This window comes from Prionailurus bengalensis, chromosome A1 (genome assembly GCF_016509475.1).
Source record: "Prionailurus bengalensis isolate Pbe53 chromosome A1, Fcat_Pben_1.1_paternal_pri, whole genome shotgun sequence".
In the NCBI taxonomy this organism is placed as follows: domain Eukaryota; kingdom Metazoa; phylum Chordata; class Mammalia; order Carnivora; family Felidae; genus Prionailurus; species Prionailurus bengalensis.
The window spans coordinates 232,036,367-232,062,821 of NC_057343.1; the positions used below are offsets into that span (position 1 = coordinate 232,036,367).

The 26,455-nt window shown below is 43.5% G+C and overlaps 1 protein-coding gene across 2 annotated transcripts in view; it reads left to right on the plus strand.

Annotated features, from left to right (window-relative positions):
- Positions 1 to 26,455, plus strand: part of CTNND2 (catenin delta 2) — a 940,792-nt gene that overhangs the window by 812,530 nt on the left and 101,807 nt on the right. The window contains exons 15-17 of one of the 2 annotated variants that reach the window (XM_043601021.1): positions 11,235 to 11,408; positions 24,897 to 24,971; positions 26,011 to 26,161. In XM_043601021.1, coding sequence (XP_043456956.1) covers positions 11,235 to 11,408; positions 24,897 to 24,971; positions 26,011 to 26,161 — 400 coding nt within the window. The remainder of the gene's footprint in view (positions 1 to 11,234; positions 11,409 to 24,896; positions 24,972 to 26,010; positions 26,162 to 26,455) is intronic. The other variant, XM_043601022.1, reaches the window with a different exon arrangement.

The window sequence follows — 26,455 nt, forward strand, 5'->3', positions numbered from 1 at the left end:
TTGCTATATCCCAGAATTTTATGTTGATCTTACCTCTGGCATTGTTATTCTATACCTTAGGAAAATTCTCTGACACTATGAAGGTCAGATTTAGTTATAATAAAAAAATCTCAGAAACTTTATCCTTCAGATACTTAATTGAAATAATTCAAGAAGATGTAGGGTACAAAGATATGCTTCATTCATGCTCTTCTTTCAAGAAATGGCTGCTGTTGAATCATACTGGAACCATCACACCATGAGCCCCTGAGGGTAGAAGTAGTTAATATTTCTGGGCATCATATTCTGGTCCAAAACGGCTTTGCAAATTTATTAATTTCTGACTCCGGGTTCAGTGCCTGTTGCCAGATTATAAGAAATTGCTGGTCTCTCTAGCCCTTTTCGGGCAGAACCCTACCCCCGCCCCACCAAACAATGTACACATCACGTGCCCAAAGGCACATGTCACCTGGCAGGGGCTCCACCTTCTCCAGCAGGGCTCTGTGCCAGCAGCTGGGCACGGTGGGGCAGGACGGGCAATCCAGAGATTGGGATCCAGGGAAATGCAAGTAGACAAAATCGGTGTATTTACTTTCCCACCTTTTGTAGAAATAAGCATCTTTTGTTTTCCAGTTTGGGAGATGGCCAAGCTTCCTGGTATGATGTCTGGGGGTTAGTGGTACTCGAAAATGGACTTGAAGTCACAGGATACCGCTGGCTGCTGGCCAGAGCAGACCTGAGGCTTCAAGACCCCACTCAGTGTGAACTTGACAGTGCAGAGAAACCGCTGAGGGGGAAAAAAACAAAACAAAAAACAAAAAACAACAAGACAAGCAAGATGACCTAGAACTCAAAACTTCTCCCTTCTGTTGGAATATCCCTTGTGAATGTTTTATTCACGTGGATATAGATGTATCCACGTGGGTGAGGACATAGACCTCTGACAATTCAAAGACGATTCTGAGCCTCTTCTCGCGTGCTCATGTTCCCTCTCCCGGCCATCTTTGTTTCACGGTCTAGTGCGCTGTGGTCAATTTAAGCTCCTGTTCACTTCTTTCTTACGCTGTAGATGTCAAATGCATGGGCCAGCGGGAAGTTTCACTGATGATACCACCAAGCTGTTTTGTATGCCAAAGCGATAGTAATGGGATTCCGTGTAAAATCTTGAATGCCTTCTTTTGTTCCCCATGACGATGGGCATGTCTTGGAGGAACCTCCAGAGGCTCCCACCTGCCCATCCTTTGTCCCACAGGCCAGCCTCTAACCTTTCGCTCGTGTTCCTCCTCTGTGCGGTCTTCCCCTCCCCTCCATCCGCTGCTTGGACGACTATCCTTTAAGGTCAAATAAAAACATCTCTTCCGCTCTTTCAGGACTTCTTCCAAGTAAAAAGTTACCCATCTTCTAATCTACTTGCACATGGCTTTATTTAAACTCCCCCCATCATGCCAGTCACATTGTGAGTTATGTACAGTTGTTGACGCCCATGGAGAGTGGATCTGCTGAGACGGGGGACTGGGTGCATCCGGTTTCTGTCCATTTCTAGCCCAACACCCAGAACAAGCTGTGCTGAGTGATGCTCGGTCTGGGGTCCGAAGCAGCCTCTACCCATCGTGTCAAGTAGACATTGAAACCTGTGACTTGTCCCAGTCACATCCATTTCTTTCCCGGTGACACTTGGGCTACAGGAGCCACTGTGAGCCAAGGGTATTCCATGGACCTTCTCTCTCCACTTTTGGTCCAAACTGCTCTGTGGCTTCTTGTGGCAGTGTTGTATTTTATGACGTTACTCAACATTCTGAATCTGTAGGGACCACCAAACCTAACAAACATTGTGCATCGTGATGATCATCTAAAACCTGAGGATTTGTGTCAACAAATGGATACAGGTGCGTCTCAAAGTACCCCTGGAGAAGCAACACTTTTGACCACGCCAGACTCAACGATGCTTTGTTCTGAGGACGTTAACGCATGACATACGTAAATGGCGTGAGGCGTCATGAAACCCCATCACCTGAAAAGTTTGCTGGGATTTTCAGCACTTGCTATCTGGTATCACTTCTCTGTGAGCGTGACACATTACCCACTGCATCACACAGATGTGACGGATGCACAGGAATGAGACTGTGACGCTAAATAGTGGTCAGTATCCCAAAGCACACAAACGAATTTCACTGCTAATTTAGATCACGTTGGAGATTTGAATTTTAAATAAGTTTCTCCTTATCTTGGCCAAAATGGATGTTAATTATAAACAAATATAAATATGCCGGTATATACATGCACACATAACATGTAAAATTATACAGAAATAAAATAGTAATAAGCCACGAGATGAAAGTAACACAGACACCCCGCCCCCACCATCCCCCTCCTAGACAGAGCTGTGATTGGAATTTATACCAGGCATATATCCTTTCAAAACTTCTTCTATCCATATTTATGCACAGCTTTGTTTAACCCTTCAAAAGACAATTTTAAGTACACTGCTGTGCGTATGAGTCAGGCCACGTGTCAGACAGCCAAACCCATAGACTTTATAGGCGTCCTTAGGGTTTATAAGTGTCCTGAGAATAGATAATTGTCCTTCCCAGCAATGTGGAGGTCGATGCTGCTGGCCGCCGTCATCTGCAGTCTTCGGAGGCTCTTAGATCTGTCATGTTCTTCTCTTTCGGGTAATTCCTCCTCCTCATGGTCCAAGGTGGCTCTTCATGTCCGCCGTCCAGGAGCAGAAATGGCACAAAGTCGACAGGATAGAGCAGAGTGCCCTATTGAAAGTCACGTATATCACTGCCACTCACCCCCTCTTTGGTCTGCATTGGGTCACCTTAGCCGCCGAAGCGCACGGTAGGCGGGATGTGTGATGTGCTTGTGGGGAAGCCATGACCCTCGGGCATTCCCTTCGCTCAGGAAAAGGGGGTGTCGTGGCATGCCTAAGGGGGTCAGCAAGAGCTTTCTGTCCCCGGGAGGAAGAATATTGTGTAGAGTTACCTGCGCATGGTAAGAAAAGTTCACTTTTTATTCGTTTCTCGGTTTTGCAATTCCTCGGCAAACGGCGCAGCCCCTGGTTACCTGCACTCGGGGCCGCACCCGCTGCCCACCTGGGCACGCCACGGAGGACAGGGGTGAGCGCAGCACCCACTCTGTCTCCAGCTGCGCACTGTTGTGCACTCGTTTATCCCTGGCCTCAGCGTGACCTCTGTCCTGGCCAGCAGTCACCAGCGGGAGGTGGAAAAGGCTGCCAAGAATCACGCGGTAGGAACACACCTACAGCCACGTGTGCTGCGTGAACCCACATGCTCGTGGTGTGGGAACCAATCCCTGATGAGCAGCAAATTTGGCGGCTTCCGAATTTTAGTTAGTGCAAACTGTGACAAACTTGTGTAGTGAAGTCTCGCCTACACCCGTCATCGCCTTTCAGGGATTAATCCTTAGGAGGGAAATGTGGAGACCAAGTCCATTTTTCAAGGCCTGGGATACATAAGCCGGAATTTGTCCTAATCGCTCTGGAGGGCAGCGACAGTCGAGGCACGTTTGGATTTGGTTTATTATCACTGATGGATCTGCCCCTCGTGACATTCCTGATGCTTTTAAGTTCTCATTTCAGAATAGCACGGGTCGCCTTTCTTTCTTCCAGTTTTCATTTTATTAGTGAGCCATACTTTTTCTTTTGCTGCTTAATACCATTTCTTTTCCAGCCATTGGCTTATTTCGGTGGCTGCTTGCTCCTCCCGGCTGGCTCCCGCTCGGTCTCACTGTAGCTTCACGTCACTGTATGCCAGGAGCTTGGTGACCCAAGACACGGTATTTCGTGTCCTGCAAGCAACAAGTCACATGAGCCTGCAAAATCACGGCCGTGCCTTTCTGTGCAGTGACTCTCCTTTGTCATCACGCATGAGTGAATGAGATTCTCTTCCTACTTCTGTGCCTCTCATATGAACTATATCCCATCAGCAAAAAAAGTGCTGGCTTTCTGCTTTTAGTGAGTTTGCAGACTTAAAACTCTGAACTAGGCTTCCCCTTTACTTTCCTTGTTGACATTTGACCATTCAGTACTCCATGCCATTAATAAATACTCTGTTATATACTACTAGATCAGGGTTCCTCAGCCTGCCCACTCTTGACATTTTGAGCCAGATAATTCTCTGTTGTGGGGGCTGTCCTGTGCCTTGTAGGATGTTATCAGCATTCCTGGCCTCTACCCAGTAGATGCCAGCAGTACCCCTTTCCCCCGGTTGTGACCACCAACAATGTCTTCAGACATTGCCAGTCGTTCCCTTGGATGATGAAATCCCTTCAGTCAAGAACCACTGTATGAGACTGTCTTTCAGGGGTGTATCAGCAAAGATATAAACAAACAAGACTACGGGATTCTCTGAGGCAGGTTGGCATGTCAAGGACAGGGTGCCTTTAAAAGGAAAGTAATGGAAAAAGTAAAAAGGAAGTAATGGAGAGGTTCCTGGCCCAGGTTTTCCTAGATGTGGATGAGAAGTTAGGAGCAGAGAGAATTCTAGAGGGGTCTTAGCGGTGTTCTGGTTGGTTCCGTCACAATGACTGGGAGAAAGGGCGGATAAGCCTGGTGATGTGGACCAGCCTCGATAACTCTGTGGGGCACAGCACAGTGGTGTCATCGTGTAGGTCTCTGGAGCAGGGCAGTATCGCCGGCCTCCCTCCCACCTCTTCCTAAGGGGCGGGTGGTTCTGAGCAAACGATTGGGGGTGCCCGTCACCCTCACACAATGCCCCTTGGCTCCACACTGACAGAGAATCAGCAAGGCTATCTATGCCTGAATCTCTTTATTCTGATACTTGATTCAGAAAAGAATCCTGCCACTTGAACATAGGTTTCTAATCTCTCAAATGCAAAACGCTTTGTGTCTTCAAGGAGAGCCGAGAGACCATGTGTGCCACATAAATACGGCTCCTTGGCCACCACCTCTGTCCCGTTTTTGCACGGATCCCGCCCTCCCTGTAATCTACGTCTTCCAAACAGCGACCAGGGGAGTTCACACACCTGAGCCACCTTCTTCTTCAAAATTCCCAAGATTCAACGTAAGAATCATCTCTCTCCTGGCTCTTTAGCATTGCTCCGAGTTTCTTCATAACCAGAACTTCTATCCCCTGCCTCCTTTTCCCTTAATCCCCCCAAAAGCTGGAAGTGCTAAGGAAACCCTATCGAGGGAAGATCTATTAGCAACTCAGATGTTCAAACCAAGCCAAGCAAAACTGGCAGACAGAGGATGGACTTATGTTTATGTTGTTGCTTTTTAAAGTATGTGTACAGGCTGACGCCTGATTAAATGGAGCCCGGTGTAAGAGGACATGCCTGCCAGTTCACATCTCTGAGCTATCTTCTCTTCGGACACACGAGGTGTGCCTTCAGCTGGGAGGGAAGAGTGGGATTTTAAGGTCGGTGTTCCCCTGCTGCTGAAGATCCACGCAGTTTCCTTGGCCTGTTGTATATTTCACCCAGATCCCTTCGGAACAAAACTTGGCCTGCACAAGGGTAGTGACAGTGATGCCCTCTCAATGGTGGGAAAATATGGGCAACAGAGATGCGTCGCAATGGCGAAGAAGGCTTTTCTGTTTGTGAAGACACAGCCGAGCAGGAGAAGCTCTTCTCCTTACGCGGCCTTGCACGGCTGCGACATATGGAGAGAGGAGCGGGGTATCTCTGCACCTCTGGACTGTAGACGCTTCCCCCAGCCTCGGGGAGCTCTCCTTCTCTGCATCTCTGTGGAAGCCAGCCCAGTGTGTCAGAACGGAGGCTGGGCAGTTGTAAACTTGGCAGAAGGGGAAGAGCTGAAAGGCTCTCGTTAATTTTTCTCACTAGTAGGGGCTTTTATGAATGCAATAATTAGAGCGCTCTGTGAGCCACCATCCCTGAGAGAAGCCCGTGTTTACAAAGTCTTGGTTTAAAGGGGCGCCTGGGTGGCTCAGTCGGGTAAGCATCTGACTTGAGCTCAGGTCATGATCTCAAGGTTCATGAGATCGAGCCCCGCCATCGGGCTCTGTGCTGACACCTGGGAGCCTGGAGCCTGCTTCAGATTCTGTGTCCCCCCTCTCTCTCTGCCCCTCCCCTGCTCATGCTCTGTATCTCTCTCTCTGTCAAAAATAAATAAGCATTAAAAAAAATTCAAAACAAAAACAAAAAAACCCACAAAGTCTTGGTTTATGGACATCTTTGCTTTCTGGTTTGGGAACGTTCAGATTTTTATCCCCAACTTACACCGTTCTCTTCATATAAGGAGAAAGTGGCTTCTACTCTTCCATACTGCAGCCAACTAAGAAACCTTTTAAATAGAATTTAAGCTGCGTGGGGAAACAAAAGTATGGAAACCAAGTCCAAAGAAAGGCTTTCATCTTGTTTTTTGTTGGTCCGTTTGTTTGTTTAAGCCACACATTGGACACAGCCCCGCACCTGTGTAACTTTCTTCCCAAGGGGACATTTCTTAACTGTGGCCAGTAGATCTCTCCTCCCCTGACTATGACCATAGCAGAAACATCATGTCCAAAAATCAGCAGCTCCTTGGCTTGTAACACAGAGGCTTGTTATTCTCTTCCTTTCCAAAAAGATTTAAGCATTGCCTTCTTGAACAGAGAATACCTTATTTTCAATTCTATGCAGTTTTAGAAAATGAATGATAGAAACTGTTGATTGATTTGTTTTATTGATGTCAGCCATACAGTTACACATTTAAGATCAGTAGAGAAACGCGCTGATGGTATGTTATCGAGTGTGGCACTATTTGGGGCGATAAAACCAATTGATTTGCTCTGTGATTTACTGTCAACATAATCCTTCCACGCACTCTCTTTGCTTTGCTGACAGCTTGTCCCCGAGAGAGCTCCATGGCGGAAAGGTCATGGGGAAGCCAGAAGGATCAGAAGGATCCTACTACACCAAATGTACTTAGTCCTTACTGTGATTATGGCTTAGTCTGCTCAGGCTGCCATAACAAAATACCAAAAACAGTTGGGGGGGCGGGGGGACTTAAACAACAGAAATTTATCTGGAAGTCCCAGATGAAGGTACCAATGGATTTGGTGTCTGCTGAGAGCCTCTTCCTAGTTCACAGATGACCCCTTCTTGCCACACCCTTACAAGATGGAAAAGAGAAACTCTGGGTCACTTCATTTCTTTTTAGGGACACTAATCCCAACATGGGGGTTCCATTCTCATGACCTCATCTAAACCCAATCACTTTTCAAAGGCCCTGCATCCAAACACCATCAGATTGGGGGTTGAGGCTTTTAACATAAGAAATTGGAGGAAGGGGGCCACAAACATTCATTCCAAAGCATTATCCTTTAAAAAAAATCTGAAAGACTCTGGTGTAATGCACTCAGTTCTTCGCTTCTTGAGCTCTAACTGTATATGTAAAATTCTAAATTACTACAAACCAGACAATGAGTAAGGGCAGTGTTAATGCCAGAAATAAATTCTCTGGCATTTTTTTCCTGTGTAACATGTGAATCACCTGTACAAAGTGTAGTTTGAACATTTAAGTAATAACTCTAAGAATCGAGGGCTTCTAGAACTTTTGCAAGTTTTGTTAAAATATAACCGATGGAAAGAAAACTGTGCACAAAACTGAGAAATGTTAACTCTCGAGCATGAAAGTAAAATTTACTACCAAGAATAAGGGAGGGTTTCACTGAAAACTTCCCCCAAGCCAGATTTTTTTTTAAAACCACATAGGCCTTTCTCCTTTTTCTTTTGCTTTCCCTTTACCTACTCTGTGCTTGATTTTTAATCTTCAGCCTGATAAATGAAGATACATAAATACTGAAATATATGTATATACATAGAAGTGTGTGTATGTCATAATTTGGCAGTAATGCAGATAGTAAATCAAAAATATTCTGCTACCTTTGCTCCTGTTAGTTTCCTGGAAATATTTTGTCTTCTTGACTGTGACCCGTCTTCGTTACAAAGAAATTCTCTGTCCTGACTTGATGACATTTTGCATCTTTATTTTTCTCATATTTCAAGCTCTTAGACAATGTTTGGTAATGTGCCCTCAAGATATAGTCCAAAACAGTTTGCTTAAGGCTTACAAATTCAGTCCTGTGTTCGTAGGACTACATAGCTGGATGATCAGTGGGTTGATTGTATGAAAGATGTAGCCACAACTTGCCTTCTGTCCACGTGCTAGTCTTATAGCAAGTTTAGGGTGGATGCATCTTGTGTTTCAACTTATAAATGATGTATTTCCACTTTGGTGATAAAATTGCATATCCCATGACTTGTCACAGACCCTCACTCCAGAAGAAGCTTAGCCCTAAAAGTTTGCATGGGCAGAGTGTTCATGACCGAAGTCAGATCCTGATGTCACCATCACCCTCGGGTCCTGTTGGAGTTGATTTTCCAGGCAGCATAATGTCAAGTACATTGGCACACTCTTAGAGGAGACTTCAGGTCTTTTTATAGGTGGTAAAAGTCTATTTTTAATAGACAATTGATAAATCTTTCCCTGTTAACTCAGTAAAAGTTTGAAATAATGTACCCAGATAAAAGCCACACACACTGAGTGGCTTTGAAATAACTCTTTTTCTTTGGTATTGACACACCAGGGTGCCGTCAATGTTCCAAAATAGCAGAGAATCCCCTTTGAACTTCATTTCTAGTTGCCACCAAAGATTATCCGTATTCACATCAGTTTTCCTTTTATTTCCTTCAGATTCTCTTTGTAGCCATTAAGAAAGGATTGTAATAAAAGATATTTAAGAGCTACATAGATCACATGTCCGAGCAGAAGAAAATTGTCTACTGATTTAGCCATTTATCCTATTTTATTGTGAAGAAGTTAGGAAAGGAGAACAAGATGAGCCCAGCGAATGATAACACAGCTCCTTTTTGTTCTTAGAGTTTGGCTATCGCATTTTGTAACCAGCGTGCAAATACTACTTCTGGGCACGTCCAGCTGTTACATTAGTTCTCCCTACATGACAGGGAAATGCCATGCCTATTGAGTTTCACATTTCATAATATGATTGTTCTGAATATTACCAAATCTTTATATGAAGACAGTAGCTTAAAAGTTTGAAGGGGGCACCTTGGTGACTCAGTAGGTTAAGCTTCTGACTCTTGATTTCAGCTCAGGTCATGATCTCACGGTTCATGCATTTGAACCCTGCATGGGGCTCTGTACTGACGGTGCAGAGTCTGCTTGGGATTCTCTGTCTTCCTCTCTCTCTGCCCCTCTCCTGTTCTCTCTCTCTCTCTCTCTCTCTCTGTCTCTCTGTCTCTCTCTCTCTCTCTCAAAATAAAGAAATAAACTTCAAAAAAAAGTTTTAAGGAGATGACCAAATAAACCATGAAAAAAAAGCTTATATAAAGTAATTTTCCATTTCCTGTTGCACCAGCAGAGACATTCAGTTCCCCAAACTGGTTTCTCTGGACGAGTCAGTATTACCCCTGCTTCATCATGGAAGTCAGAAAACCTGCAGAATGACTGCTCTCTTTCCCTGGCACTATTCTACCCAGTGTAGCGAGCCCGTCTCAAATAACGAACCAGGAGCAATGTGACAAGGCTGGTTCACTTCCAATGTTGTTACTTTTTGTACTTACAAGAAATGTACTGGTTTCATTAGTAGGCTTGCACAGGTGCAAAGTCATTTCGGAATGGTTTAGAAGTGGCTTTGGTTAAAAGCATAAGCAGATTCCCCCACGTTGAGTGTCCTTGTTACGACGTTGAAATAGAGTGACACTCTCATTGAAGATGACCTTTTGTGGGATGTCCAACGTCCATCCTTGGGATATTCATCTCTGAGCTTTGGCCTTCGCTTAAACTAAGCGGTGGCATAATTGAGAAAAAGAAGACATGAGTTTTTAATTTTTCTCGTAGAAAATAATGCAATTCTTAAAATGATTTGTGACAGTTAAATAACTTTACACTTTCCCTATCAACACTTCCATCTTTATGTTCCAAGGATATGAAGTAAGCTTGTGCTCCAGTAAAATTTTCAGAACTAAGAAACACAGGTTTTGAAATACAGCTATGATTGTGTATTTATACATAGATATATACACACATACATGTACAGATATGGGCCCAAATATGTGCAGGGAAGTTTAGTATATGTCATTTAGACTATATGTTAAGCAGCCATTAATAAACACAAATAAGGAGTAAAATAAATTAGTGTCCCTACCCTGAAATGGTGAAGGATGATTCTGTTTTCCTGGGACTTTTCTCATAGGTAAATACGCGAGTATTTTTTCTAAACATAGGGTTTACTTCATTTCTACCCTCATTGTATTTATTGCCTTTATCTTTCCCAAAAGACAAAGGTTGTTTGTGATCAAAGATCAGAATCACTATTGTAATTTTTCATATTTTTAAAATCCTAAGAGGAACAGAAAACTTGAACTGTGGAAAACATGAAAGACACGAACACTTTGTTAATGAGTTTTTATTACCATGCGTGTTTCTGTGGCGCATTTTACTTGCTGTAAAGCACAAACCACACACCGCTTTGCATCCTGCTTTGTTCATCTTACGTTTATTATTTGTCCAGACACATTGCTACACGGTCGTCATAACTACCATTTTTAATGGTCTGCTGATATCCCCTTGTGCAGTAAGTGGTAGTTTTGAAATTATTTGTTTTAGTTTTTAATTACACATTCTCTTATTATTCGTCAGATCCAATTCAAAGCCAACTGAACGATCAGAATCGCCGTAAAATCTAGATTTGCCGTTAGCTAGGTCAATGCATCTGATAAGCGACAGCAATGGTCTCTTTTTGTGATGTCTACAATGCAGTGATGGAATTCAAAGTCGGACAAATATGTATTTTAGGAGTTATATAAGAATTTATCAGCTGGCACTTAGGCATAAGAATTGAAGGCATTTGAGTGTTGCTATGTACTCTGTTATGCTAGTAGTATGCTAACTGTAAGACATGCCACCTTGATCGTTGGCTTTCGTCCACTCTACCCACCAAAATTAATTTATTTCCTCTTCCTTTTAACAGCAATGTGCTGGCACCGTTCTTACAGAGCTTATGCGTTCTCCTGCCAATTACATTCACTTATGTACATGCTCTACAGCCTTTGACTTTCCATCCTAAGCTCTTGGTGGACGGGAGTGACTCTCTCATTTTTGGCTTACGAAGGCACTACCCTGCGCGCAATCGATGTTCACCAGACGTCGTGTGTGTTTTTGTTTCTGTGTGTCACGTTTACAGGAGGCAAAGTTGGGAAGTGTAACGATGTTAAAAATGTTTACTCTCTTATTTTTTTTCCACCAGTGGGATGGAGTAGGACCTCTTCCAGACTGTGCAGAACCACCAAAAGGGATCCAGATGCTGTGGCACCCATCAATAGTCAAACCCTACCTCACACTGCTCTCTGAGTGCTCAAACGCAGACACGCTGGAAGGGGCGGCAGGTGCCCTGCAGAACTTGGCTGCAGGGAGCTGGAAGGTATGACTAGTTCATTATCATAAAGAGGAAATCTGGAATTATGAGCACGTCCTTAGAAAGGAATAGAAATCCAGTTGTGAGATATGCAATTCCAATACAGTTTTTGAGGATGTTAGAGAAAGACCAGTTCCATTGAACTGTTGGACATAGAAAGGTATTCCTTTTAAAAATTCTCAAGGGCTCGGGAGTCCTTGAAGATCACTACAAAGTATAGATGAATAGATGTAAGTATGGTCATTGAGAATGCTGTGATATGCTTTCCATTCTCTCTGTGTAGCTGAGCTATTTTGTTTTCAGGGGAGACTGTGACATGTGGATGCTTTCCCAAGCTCTGTTGTTTCCTGTTAAGGGAGCTAATACCCAAGCGCCTTGTCTCAAAACCCATGCAAACCCCTATAATGTTGTAGTTGGTCCAGTCCCCAAAGGAAAAGAACCTCTTTCATTTTTAACCTATGGGCTTACAGAGTAGAATAGTATTGCTGGGTCTCTTTGGCCAGAAGGGACAATGGAGAAGGAGATTAGGAGATTAGGAGGGGCTTTTTCTCTGAATTCTTGAAAATACACACTGTTCCTGATTGTTTTTCATGGAAAATTTCCACGACCCTCATTTTGGGTAGAAAAGGATTCACCATAGCAAAGAATTCTTGAGTTTAGTCACTAACCATTACATGAGCTAACTTGTCTTATTGCACAGAAGAGTGTAGTCAAATGGGAGAAATGAGGGCATATGGGGAAAATATCAAGAGAGGAAGTTTGAACCTCTGCCATCCATTTTTCATTTCATTTAATATAAAAGCCTGGGGCTTGGAAGACACATAAATCACTGTCTCGCATTCACTTTCTTTAAAACGATGTTAATAAGACACAGAGAATTCTCAGAAGCTCAGTATCACAGGCACTGCACATACTGTCCTCAGCATTGTCACACAACTACATCCTCCCTTCTTGCTCTAGCTTCCAATATCTGCCTTCTTGTGTCTTCTCTGTCGTTCTTTGTTTCCACTGCTGCAGCAATGCCTTCTTTCTCAGGTGGGACATCCCAGCCCTTGGGGACAAGCCCTGACAACACTTCCCAGGAGCTGGCTGCTGACATATGGGCAGACCCATCCCTTCTTTTGAGAGTCTTAGGAATGAACATCACTGTCTCTTTCCTCCCCGTCCATAGGTGTCCCCAATGTTGCTCAGAAGGAATTCAGGCTGGACTAGACTTGAAGCGAAGTTACCTTTTGCTTTCAACCAGAGAAAAGTTTCAAAAGTTGAGTCACGTCAGGAGGAGTCCCAGAGTAGGGCCTTGCATGACTGGGGAAGAGATAATAATGGAAATCACTTCCTTGAATGAACCCTGCGTTCGATCTTATCTCCCTCTAAATTTAAGAGGCTTTGATTCAAGTTACAACTCAAACTTAGTCTCTGCCTTTTCTGAGCTTTGTGACCCTGAGCAAATGATAGTGCCTGATTGCTCAGATGTGTCAGTTTCAGACAGAGAATACTGTGGCTGCTTCAAGTCACAGCTTGCAGATCAATCCTGACACTAGATGCAAAAATGGTGGCAGGATGCCACAGGCCAATGGGCTGTTATTACACGTGGCCAAAAGTTTGGTCAACGCTACTTATCAAAAGCATTTGCCATCCTAATAACTCTAGAAAAATGGCGTAGTCCTCAGGCAGGCCAAGGGACTGCTAAGGAATATTTGTGTGTAGTTATAAATATATAAATATACGTATATTTATTTACTAAGAGTTTTCTTATCAAAATACAAATGCACAAGCATGCATAATAGTCAATGACATTATCTTCATTTACTGTGTAATGTATTAACACACCATATTAAATGATAAGGACATATGTGGGAAGGGAAAGTAGACAATCCATAGTGATGATTTAGGGTCATCATTAAGCCAAATACTGATAAATTGTTATAATTTTTAAAAGATCAAAAATAACTTGTACAAAAACCAAACAGAGAAATCCTTCCTTTTCAAAATAAAAAAAAAAAAAAGATTTTTTTAAGAAAGAGTCTTCACTGATTAACAGATTGATTAAAGACTCACAATGGGATCAAGTTTCATGCAGACAGTGCTACCATCTGAAACCTAGAGTACTAAAAATGTATTTTTATAGCAACTGTTGAAATTTAGTGGCATTTTTTTAGTGTCCTTAACTTTTTATGACCCAAACAAAAGCAGATATGTAAAGTGTAAAGCACCAGAATTCTGTATAAAGACAGCTTTTTATAGACCTCATCATGCGAAACAATAACTTCTCTTTATAGGAAGATCACGCACACTCTTTTTCTGTAACAAATTGACTAGCAAACTAGATCTTCATAATGATCTTAAATACTTTTTAAAATTTAAGAGACTCATTACTTGGTTTATGAGCATCAGAAAAAGAATAATGGTATAATGGCAGAAGCAGAGTGATACATTTTTTTCATAGTCAACATGGACTTTGGTTACTTTTTTTTTCCACTTCCAGCACAATTATTTTGTTTGTCACAGAATATCAAAACAATTGGATATAGTACTTTGGAGATTTCCAAAATGTGAATGAATGCTCTTTCAACTCGCATTTATGGGTTATTTCCGTTGTAATTGAACTTTATGCAAACCTAGGGTTTGAACTATAGAAATACATTCTGCACTTATTATTAAGTCGATACTTTAGATATTTTTGTAGAGTCCCCCTAAAATGTGACCATTTTCAAAGAATCTATTATTTATTTTATTTACTTTCTAAAAAAAGAGAGAGTAAAGAGATACTTGGATATTAAGCTGGTAATATTTAATGAGGTAACATGATAGCAACATAGATGTAGTGAAGAAAGAAACAGAATCTCTGGCCATGTGGCCAAAATGAATAAAAAATAAGAGAACTGGGAAATTTGAGACTTGTCCCTAGAGTCAGGGGCAACAGCCTTGACAAGGACAGTGAATTAAGTGGAGCTTAGCAGTTGGAGTACCATGTAAAAGTGAACCCGGGCATCAGTGGAGTACAGCAAATAAAAGCAGAAACCATGGTTTGACAATTGTCTTATTCTAGTTAATGGTGTGATGTGAAGCATAAAGTTTAAATAAAAAGAAACAAAGTTTTGAAAATGGTGCATGAAGCATGATGCCTAGGAGGTAGGAATTGGGTCAGAATAAACACAGAGGTTATCTGAAGATCCTGCCCAATCAACAGGCTCCTAGAGACAACACATTCAGTTGGACATGATGACCAGCCTGAGGCAGGACAAGGATGGGCCCAACTCAGGAGGAGGAGATAGAGAGGATCTAGGTCATAACCAAGTCACTGGCCTTCATCACACATGACTTAGTGATTTCTTCCCCACAAGACCCCAGTAGCTAGTCCTGATAGCAAGGACTGCACTTGTCTTGTGAGTGCCATATACATCCAAATCCACTATAGAGTACACCTGGCTCTTGGGAGTTTGGCATTACTTTCGTCATCATCATTGAACGATCTGATTTCCAAAGCCGTAAGTTATAGAATCAGCTACACCTGGGGGGACTTCCAGCCAAGATGCCCAGATGAAGTGACAAGGTCCAGGTTTACCTACCTTTAAGGAAGAATAACAACAACAACAAATAATCTAGAGAAATATAACAAACAATGGTTTTTAAGACACCAAGCATTAGTCAGTGAAGGACAGTGATCTACGAGAGACAGAAAACAAGCAAGGTGAGCCCTCCGATTGCTCCAGCACACTGCCTTGGGAGTCTGCAGACCATGGCCCAAGACCTGGAAACTCCAGAGGAGCTCAGCAGACACTGAGCCTAGGAGACGGAGCTGGGAATCTGGGGAGACAGGGCACCTGGAGTTCATAGGGCAGAGTTCCAGAGAGAGGAGAAAGCCACACACAGAGGATCCCCTCAAATATTCAGCAGGGAACTATCAGTGAATGCATGTGAGGTAAATGCCCAAAGCAGAGGAAAGAAGCTCATGCAATTAGGGAGAATTAAACTCGGCTCACACAGGGACGGGTATAGTGTGCCTAACGAAGAGCCAGACAGGAAAACCTCGTACTTCGTGGGCCACTGGGTATGTGCTCAGGAGGGTCTTGTCTCCTGATACTAAGCATATAATTAGCCCTGGACTAAATATGACCTGGTCTCTCCTATAAAATCTTAAAAGTAAGATCCAAAAGTAGCAATAGTTTCCACATTAACTGAATCCTAGAACAATGCTTAAAAATATCTGTAGGAATACAAAAAGCATGCAGCATCCAGCAGATTAAAATGAAGAATGTCTGGCATCTTAGTTGAAAATAAGCTTACAACCAAATAAAGAGGAAAATGTATGTTCATAATAAGGAGAAACATTAATCATTCAAAAGCGACTCAGAACGGACACAGAAGTTAACATTAGCAGACAAGCAGTTGCTATCAACTGTGTTCCCTGTGTTCAAGAAGTTAATTAGAACATGGAAAGTAAGTAAGACTCAAATAAAACCTCTAGAGTTGTAAATACAATGTATGAAATAAAAAACACATGGGATGGCATGGGATAATAGGAAGGTTAGCTATTGCAGAAGAAAAAGATTTACAAACTGAACAGGAACTACCCAAAATGAAACACAAAGGAAAAAAAACCCATAAATTATCAGTGAGCCTCAAGTGGCCTGATACACATGTAATTAGAACCCTCAAAGGTGGGGTGCCTGGGTGACTTAGTTGGTTAAGCATCTGACTCCTGATTTCAGCTCAGGTCATGGTCTTACAGTTTGTGAGATCGAGCCCCTTGTCAGGTCCTGTGATGAGAGCACATAGCCTGCTTGGAATTCTCTCTCAATCCCTCTCTGCCCACACTCTCTTTCAGTCTCTCAGATAAAGTTAAAAAAAAATTCTTAAAAAAAATTCCAAAGGAAAGGAGAGAGAAAGGAGAAAGATAAGAGAACAAAAATATTTGGAGAAATAATACCTGAAAATTTCCCAAATGTAATGAAAACCCTAAACTCCCAGATCCAAGCAGTTCAAGAAAACCCAAGCAGAAGCATAAAGGAACCGTACTAAGGTGCATCAGTCAAATTGATCAAAATCAGTAGTAAAGAGAACATCTTAAAATCAGCTAGAGAGTAACATTGTGTGTCAACTGCACGCAAAAAAAAAAATTATGACTTGTTAAAAAAAGCAGCTAGAAGAAAAAAAGACTTGTCCTTACAAAGAGAAGAGTGACAGCTGATTTCTCATCAGCAACAATGACAATGAGAAGACAGTGAAGCAACATTCTGAATCTGCCGGGGCCAATCACACATAAAACTGATTCTGGTTCGGTATCTACCAGGCACAACCTGCTCTTAAAGGAACCCCAGAGGCACAGATTATACCTAGGACAGTTGTAATATGATCAGGAACCTAATCCCCACTTGAGCACAGTTTAAGACATGGGCTAACCTGGGAACTGACATTATTAATTATCTGAGCAGGTGGGTCAGTGGGAATTCAAACAAAAACTTCAGGTTAACTGTTCTTGCGTCATCAGAACTGTGGGGCTCAGGTCTTGCCACTTGGTACTCTGTTCTTCCAGTCCAGAGGATAAGCAAGTATTCATCGGCCCCGTGTCAGGGTCTAACCCCACACACAGAGACCACAGGACTAAGGGATTAGTTTGGCTTTAGAAAAGACCAGTAAAGGAGCATGTGAGCACTTTAAGCCCTAACAGTGTTTCTGTGGAAGTGGCTACAACTTGCTGGCCCTTTCAAAAATTGTGGTAGCTTTGATCCTTTTTATTAGTTCCTTTCAGTGGAGAGTGCTATTCTTAAATAATAACCACTAGATTCTAAAAATTAACCTAATATGATCTTTCATCAGGTAAACACTTTTTTACTCTCCGATTGTGAGCTGTTAGTTGGAAGACACTTGAAACAAGAAGCTGAGTTTGACTTGGTACCTTCCCCCTGGTACCTTCCAGTATAATAAACATGTAAGCAAGAAGTTCAAAACCCATTGTGGATGCTATGGTAGGAACGTATACACAAAGGTGTATGTCTACACTAGGCACAAGAGTGTTCCTGGAGTCGGTTTTACAAGGAAGAGGTCAGGAATGAGGAAGTACACTGCCAACGTCACTAGCTAACACCTTAGGGCTAGGAGTCCATGATTAGAGTTCACTGTAATACACTAGCAGATCTCCTTTAAGAAGGATGCTAGCGGCCATAGCAAAGAGGTCCCAAATACGCAAGGGCTAATTCAAGATAGAAGACAGAAGTTATCTTCTCTGATGTAACAGGTACGGGCAGGTGTGTGAAGAGGGAAGCTCCCCTCCATGAATTAATTCACCCCGGCTCACAACAGCCGTTCTGCCATCTTCAACACGTGACTTCCAAGGCTACTCTTGTGGTCACCATCTACCAGCAAGAAGCGGAAAAAAAAAACACAAATCCACAACCAGAAATGTTCCCTTACGAGAGTCAAGATCTTACGTGTGTGTCCCTCTCGCATAATCTGGGCTCAACTCCTAGCCTCCAGTAGACACATGCTTTCTCTACATTCATAGGCCCCTGACAGTGAAAACCAACTCCCAGTCATAAAGTAATCTGAATCCAGATTCAAAAAGAGTAAAATTCTTCATTCTGAAGGGACAGAGATTTGGTAATATATTCAATTTATGTTACAAAATAAAACTGTTAACATCTTAGTAAAAACCAATGGCACTTTAGGTACCTTACTAGCCAGGTCTTCAACCAAAGGTGTGCCTTGTATTTGCAAGACGGAGAGGGTTTGTATCAGCACAGTCCCTCCAGACTGTGCTTCATGTCCCCCGAATAATATGTTTTCTGGATCCAAGAGAAAAATATGAGATGTAACTCCCTCTCCCCATGAATCACCATGTTTATAAAGAAAAAAAAGAAGGATGCAATAAAGGAAAAGCTTTCTGATTTAGCATCTAATAAGTGAGGATGAGGAACAATTAAATTACCTTTATTTTGTTATATTGAATAAAGAATCCCTGAGTTCTCCATGCCTACACTTCCCAGTCACCATCTTTGCTGTCAAAAAAGCAGGGGAGGAAGCAGATTCATTTGAACACTCATTCTTGTCCATATCCCCTTCCCAGTGGGATGTTTACACAGCCCTGTCACTAGAGAACGTGCCAGACTCTTAGATAAGATCTGTGGCATCCGTCCTCCCAGACACACCACGCCTGTGATCTAACAGCGTCACATTTTGTGGCCCAGAAGGCATTTCTAAATGCCATTTGCACACAGTGAAGACATATTTGATAACAGTCACCAAAAAAGACTCTCTGTGTTCAGAAAGGCCCATTGTTAAAGCTATGTTTTTTCATTGAGAATTGCTGATCCTTGAGACGGCCTGAGAGGTAGGGGGACAGGTGTACTTGTTACTGTCAGTTGAGTGAATGCGTCTTCTCCATGGCTTTTATGTGAGCTTGACCTTCTTTATTTGTTCTTACTACAAAAGCATATCTAGGGGCGCCTGGGTGGCGCAGTCGGTTGAGCGTCCGACTTCAGCCAGGTCACGATCTCGCGGTCCGGGAGTTCGAGCCTCGCGTCGGGCTCTGGGCTGACGGCTCGGAGCCTGGAGCCTGTTTCCGATTCTGTGTCTCCCTCTCTCTCTGCCCCTCCCCCGTTCATGCTCTGTCTCTCTCTGTCCAAAAAATAAATAAACGTTGAAAAAAAAATTTAAAAAAACAAAAACAAAAGCATATCTAAATGCTTCCCCCGCCCCCGCCCCCGCCCCCGCCAGGAAATTCTCTTGCTTGCACTTCAATTTGCAGCATCGCATAAACACTTGCAGTAAAATTCAGTCTTTGCACTAACCTGACTTACGTTTTAAAAATACAAACAAACGCTTTACGTATGCAATAGCTGCCATTACCTTAATTAAGCATCTTATTTATTAAACTGATTTATTGGTTTAACGACACAAGGGAGTTCCTCGCTAGCCCTCTTCATTACAGATACAACTTTTTAAAATGGACTTTGAAAACAAAAACATGTAATCCTGCAACAAGATCTGAATTTAAACAGGGGACACCTATGTCCTGTCTCCACCGCAGCCGAACCCCAGCATTTGAGGGCCTTGTGGTTAAGGTTCCCAGCTGCTTCATAAATCCTGTTGTGATCACCAGCCACAGTCCTGTATGAACATGGTAATCCAGGTAGAAATCCACACTAGAGAGAATAATGTGACGCATGCAACAAAAGCCACACAGTTCCTGAGTATTTTGAACATTCTTTTTATAGTAAATGTCAGTTAGAATGAGACGGAAGAAGAAGGAGTTTTTTGATACTTTCTGCCCTCATATCGCGAGAATGAAGGGCTGCGGTAAATAACATAGCATCATAAGTGAATTCAGAAACAAATTTCGAAGTCTCGTGGAATCTGTGCAAAATTCGTTGCAACTTATTCAATTTACAGCTGTCAGATTTTAGCACATTGTGGTCCTGTGACACTGGAGGATGCCAAAATGCATCTGAAAGGTGAAATTATGTTTGGAAGGATTTGGTTTGAAAACGTGACTTTTCTTTACCATATCAAAGGGAAACGTAGGGAATTTGATAAAGGAATTCAACGGGGAAACAATCATGCAACAGAAAACCATTTAATCGCCGACTATGCTTCTAAAGCAGAACTTGTAAGATATTCATCAAAAATATTAATATTTAATGTGAATAGAGATATTAATCCACAAAGTCAGAAGTTTAGCACCATCAGGGGTTCAGCCTCTTAATAGAATATTTAGTACCAAAAAGAGAACACTATCTCTACTTATTTAGCAAACTATTAGGATTTCAAGAGGGAAAAGCTAGTTAAATTGCAGTGTTGATCTTCTTTTAGGAACATAAGTCAGCCTTAACCAGGGCTTAAGCAGGGGAGAAATTTTTGGAAAAATTGTAGCCATCAATCCTGTTTATGGCTGGGCTGAGAATTTGAAAAGTGAAGCTTCTGAGAATCCACATCAGATTGAGGTAGCCTGAGTGGGAAGGGTTAAAAAGCATTGTCCTCACTTTATTTTTTAAATGTTTTTATTTATTTTTGAGAGAGAGACAGAGCACGAGCTGGAGAGGGGCAGAGAGAGAGGGAGACACAGACTGGGAAGCAGGCTCCAGGCTGAAGCTGTCAGCACAGAGCCCGATGCAGGGCTCGAACCCACGAACCGTGAGATCATGACCTGAGCCGAAGTCCGACGCTTAACCCACTGAGCCACCGAGAGGCTCCTATCTTCACTTTATTACCACATCCTCCATGGGGATAGTGAGGAACGTTATTGGACAAAAACCCATGTAATTTTCTGTATTTTGTGTAGTTCAGTTTGGTTTCATCTCTGTACTTGCATTGTGTCCAATGCAAAATGGGAAGAAAAGAAAATAAACAATCTAGACAGTTCTAGGTAAACTCAATAAAATGCAGCTATTTTTCAGTCTCTTCAGGCCTAACACTCGGCCATATTTATGTTTGTCAGCCTTCATCCTCTCCTGCCCCCTGCAGTTGATGCTCAACTTGGGGGGTGGGGTTCTTACAGAAATACCCCCGCAGGGGACAGGGATTGGGTGTCTGTTTTCAGTGTGGCATCATCTCTGTCCTAAGCTGCTCTTGCCCAGGACAAACTTCCTTGTCCTGTTGGGCTCTCAGACGGGATATGATAATTGGTGATAGGACTCTCTCTGGTCCAAGGTTCTCTCCTGGCCCACACCTGCCCCCCCCCCATAACTATTAAGCTCCCCTGAGATACAGCCACAACCTGTAAGCTCCCCTGAGACGCAGCCACATCCACTCCTTAACCCAGGCAAGCACTGTCCACACCTGCTGTTCTGACGTGTCCTCTCCTCCTGGCCGACTAACCCCCCTCTGCAGCCCTGGGTCCTCAGCCTTTCCTCCTCAGCTGACTTACATGGCCCACCCGCTGGAGACAACAGAAATGCTCAGAGGCTATTCTTTGCCACACTGGAGCCACAGGAGCCCTTTCCTGCCCTCCAAGTCTGTTGCCGGTGGCTCTGTGGCCGCTGCTCCATGATGATGCAGGGACTTCGCTGGTTCTTGAAAAGACAATGGTGTGAGCAGGGTAGGCAGCAGAGCCTCGGTCTTCTCAGCTCTCATCTTCCAGGGATCTTTGTCAGCCCCTCACACAGAGCACGACTTGTCTGGGGGCGCATCCGGTGGCAGCCCCCACAATGCTCTCACACCTCCCGCTTCCTCTCCAACCCGGACCCTTTCTCTCCATGACTTGGAGGCTCCGTGTTGCCTGAGGAGAGGCCGAGTTGTCTTCTGCCTATTCTCATCCCCTTCCAGATATGTCCCAACCTTTTACCTACATCTGTGCCTTCCACCCTTAAAGTCAACATTCACTGCTTTATGCTCTGTCCCATCCTGAAAACACCTGGGTCAAATAATGGCGGACCTGTCTTCAGGGAGAGCCGTAAGCAAGGAAGAGAAGGAAGAGCATTCGGTGGTTTGAATTGCTGTCACATCACGTGCACGGAAGCATCCTTTCCTGACACAAACGAAGCCTTTCTCTTTGCCATTCCAATCATACGCAACTTCTTGCATCAGATCTGCTAAATCTGGACAAGCTGTTCTCAAGACAGGGTTGAAATGCCCAGTAGTTCCATTGATAGCACTTGAGGGGTCTTTAACTCAGGAGTTTCGAGGAGTGCCAGATGGGCTATTTATTGCAAGTCCTAAGTAATAGCATCCCCTATTAAACCAAGATTAATTGGTGCATTTGTAAGGATTATATCAACCATGAGTACAGATGTCTTTCTGAGAGGCAGATGAGAACGGAGGCCAAGCCCACCAACTCTGGGGCAGCGCTCCCTGGGTTCAAGACCTGCCCAAGCGTCTGCAGGCTGAGAAGCCTTGCTGTGGCTCCCTTGCCTCATCTGTAAAGTGGAAGTTACCATAGTGGCTACTGCATAGGGTAGAGATGGGGATTAAATGAGTTAATACATATAAAGACATTAGAGCAGTGCCTGGCAGTTGATTGAAGTGTTAAGTTTGTTTTCGAGGACTCGTGGCTCTCCTGGGATCATCACTGGGAAAGCATCTCACCAAGAAGAGTTTGAAACATATCTGTGCTCTTTTCTCCTGGACCAGATCCTTCTCCTCGTCTTTCTCCTCCTCTTACATCTTTCTTGTCATTTGCCCCCCTCCCCTTCCTCCTCCCCTTCCTTCCCCTCTTCCTTCTTCTCTCTTTGAATCATCAAACATCGTCTCTTCAGTTCATGGACCACTTTTCTTAAAGGCATCCTGGTCCATGCCCTTCCCTCTACACTGACGTGCTCTGTGCACAGTGCTCTCGTATTCCATTTACGGGAAGTTAAGGTTCCACCCAAAGAGCCACTCAGCCACAGTGAGTTATGAAGCGTTTTTCTCTCTTGTTCAGCTGCTTTTATGCCCGCGGTACTCCTACTTTGTTCCTATCACCATACTTTTGGCAACCCGCACACCTTTCTAAGCACAACAGAGGCTGCCATGCTTTTCAAGGCAACTCCCTTCTTTTCCCGGAAACCTCTAAACGAGCTTCATGTTTCTGTGTTGAGTGCACCTGTGAAACATTCCCCAGTTACTGAATTCCTTTCCCTCTTTCCACCCCTGCACTCTTTTACTCCTTCTGCTGGGTTTCATACAGGTTACACGCGTGGCTTACACGTGATCTACTCCAAGACTGATTACTACGTAGAACCCATCACTGTCGTGTCACTTTGCACGTCAGTAAAACTTGCGGAAACTTGCAACATCTCTTGAGTGGAATGTAAATAACGTATTCTGAGTCGTCTTGTATGGAACTAATATTGGGAATTTTTCATATACAGTTGACTCTTCAACAATATGAGTTTGGACTATGCACCTCCACTTCACCGTGGACTTTTTTCAATAAATACATCAGTACTATAAATGTATTTTCTCTGCCTTATGATTTTCTGAATAATATCCTTTCTTAAGCTTACGTTCTTATCAAAAAAAATACAGTGTAAATACATGTAACATACAACCTGTGTGTTAATCTACTGTTTGTCTTGTTGGTAAGGCTTTAGGTCAGCAGCAGCCTGTTACGTTTTGGGCGAGTCAAAAGTTTTATGCAGATTTTTGACCACATAGGGGGTCAGTGCCCCAAATCCCGTGTTGTTCAAGGGTCAACTGTATGTGCAAGCACACAGAACTAAAAGTGTCAAAATAAAAGTTCTTTTCTGTGTATCAATAATGTAAGGTCAAATCCATTATCTGATTATCTCTTTTCACTTAGGGAGAACATACCACTGATGCTGACCATTTTCCCATGCCAAAGAGGCATATCTGTAACTCAGTCACGTTTGGGGCTCTCTACAGCCGTTTTTTGTTACTCCAAAATCACTTCCCAGGAAGGCTTAAGGATTGTCATTATTTTCCAAACACCAGATCATCTTTCCATCCAACATGGGAGGGACGTAATAGCTGAACTTCTAAGAAGAAAAAACAAAGTCCAAGCCTTCCTTTCTTGGCTCATTTCAGATATGGCCAGGTTCCCCTCTGTCTACGTTTGGAAGGATGAAGCAGAGGGCGAGGCAGTGTCTGGGAGACTGAGCACAGGGGATTAGGTGAGAGAGAGGTGATGGCAGAGGAGGAAGTATCGGCAGCATCATAAAGAGAAGCAGATGTAGAGTAACAGGACCAGGCTCAGGTGGCCCCCGTAGGCAGGGTATTTGACATCTTTGTGTCTAGATTTCCCCATCCGTAAAATAAGAATGCTAATGCCGACCCACCAGGGCCTTGGGGAACTAGGAGAGATCAGTAATGTACGAGCCAGCATCCTGGGCCTAGAAAGAGGTGCCAAAGAGGTCATCTTTAGGACTTTGCTTCAGCCTGCTCAAGTGACTGAGAACGTTCCCTGTGGTGTCTTAAAAGGTCCAGAATATCACCCCAGCAGTAAAGTTTATCGTTGACGTTCATCTTACAATACGTAGACATTGACCGTACATCTGATTTCCATTTTCTTCTTTTTTCTAGCTTCTCTTCTTAGTTTTAGGGAAGAAAGCCAACAATGAGCGGGCTGCATAAGCTCAGGTTTCTAGTCTTTTCCGGGCACTGGAGACAAGAAGGTTCACAGGTAGTGGAGGAAGTGGATGAAAAGCATATCTCAGCATGTCACATTGCAAGTGAAATTTCTGATGACACAAAGTGGTTTTGTACTGTCTTCACGAGGGGCCTCCCTCCCTCAGAAGGGATATCCCATCCGGACACCCAAATTTCAATGAGAAGTTTCCAAACCTTGAGATTTTTGTATGTCTAAGGATTTCTGACTGTTGATTTCTTTGCTCCCTGAGAGTGGGGCTGTGGAATAGTCCATTGCAATCAAGAGATGCTTTATTGAATTCAGTCTGTTTCCCCAAGCCCCTCAGGCTTCCTAGAGCTTGAAGGACAGAGTGGGGGCAGGAGAAAAACCATACAGTGTGAGTTGATGGTGATAAGAAACTATGTGAATGTGACTTCTGACGTAGGACAGGATGAAGTTGTGTGTGTTTTTTAATCTCATATTTCATGCAGGGCTGGGCTGAGGATGTGGCAGGCATGGCGTATGCCCTACGTTCACTGCCAGAGGGGGCTCCCTGCCTGCCACAGGTGAGAGCCAGCTCTGGGGTGCCTGCCCTGATGGGAATGGGGGATGGAAGGGCCTGGTGGGGGAGGGGTGGGGACTCGGTCCCACCTTTGGTGGTTCCCTGAAGGACTCTGCCACAGAATCCAGAGCTTCATGTCATGAATGCCATTTTCTTAAACCCTTACATTGCTTGGTTTTTATTGTGCACACTCTTCTCTGGAGTACTGTACCACAATATGAAGTATATATGTGAATGTCCGGAAAACGTGGACCTCCCTGCATTCCGTTAAATGAATCTGAATGCTTTATCATCCTGAAGTTGCAAATACGTTTCAGATAAAAAGTAGGTGTGTTCCATTAAAGCCGACAACCACCAATCCAAAACAAACTGTATGTCTTACTTTATAAAATGGACATTGAATAATGGCCCCAGACATAATACATTTTGATCCAAATGTTTTCTTAAAACCCTTTGACGGTTTTTACTCTTGACTTTAAGTGTCATGCTTACCTCCCCTCACCCTTACCTTTTTCTGTCTCATTGACTTTTTATTATTCAGCCAACAATTTGGTGACCGTATGTTCACCAACCCACCTGCGTGCGCCACCTCCAAATGCAGGTCTCTTAAAAAAGTAACCTGTCCTCAACTTTTTATCATTTTCTACCTTTTCCGGAGTTCTTTTTTATTCCTCCTAACACCAAAAAACCAGCCCACCCTTCCTGTCCTAGCCCTTCCTGTCCTAGCCCTTGCTGTCCTAGCCCTCTGCATCTTAAAGCATCAAGTGGCTTGCCCAAGTCAAGGACTGCAAATGCCAGCATCAGAGAAATAAGCGTGGCAATAACTGATTAACCCCAAAACCTCTTGCATATACTGAAGGCAGAAAATAAAGTTAAGACATTTCAGTACATGCCTACCGCATTCAGCCCATTCTACAACCAGGTCTTGATAATTCATCCTTTTTGGCTCCTATAAAGCAGCCGTCTGAAAGCCTGCACGTGCTGTTAGCTTCTAGGGTTTTCCACCTCCGCTTCTAACGCCTTGGCCTTCCTTCTCGTTGCAGTGGTCAGTATATATCCGAGCTGCTGTCCGAAAAGAGAAAGGCCTGCCTATCCTCGTGGAGCTGCTCCGAATAGATAACGACCGTGTGGTGTGCGCGGTGGCCACGGCACTCCGGAACATGGCCTTGGACGTCAGAAACAAGGAGCTCATTGGTACGTTCTCTGCAATTCACAGTGTCTCAGAATCTAAACGAAAACATTTCCCGGCAGGTGCATGTGGCCGAATCCATAGGCAAGACAACCGCACGTGCAAAACACAGTGCATTTATTAGAGGTCACGTTTGGTCAGCTGGCCGCCTTCTTTAAATGCAGTGAGCTGATTTCTCTTTTAGAATTTACAGGAAAATGCAATGTGTGTTGACATTCCTAATCCTTGCAACTTAAAAACGACCACAGTGCTCAGCACTGGATACCACTGTCCTGAGCCTCTACGTCTCTGTCTGGTTG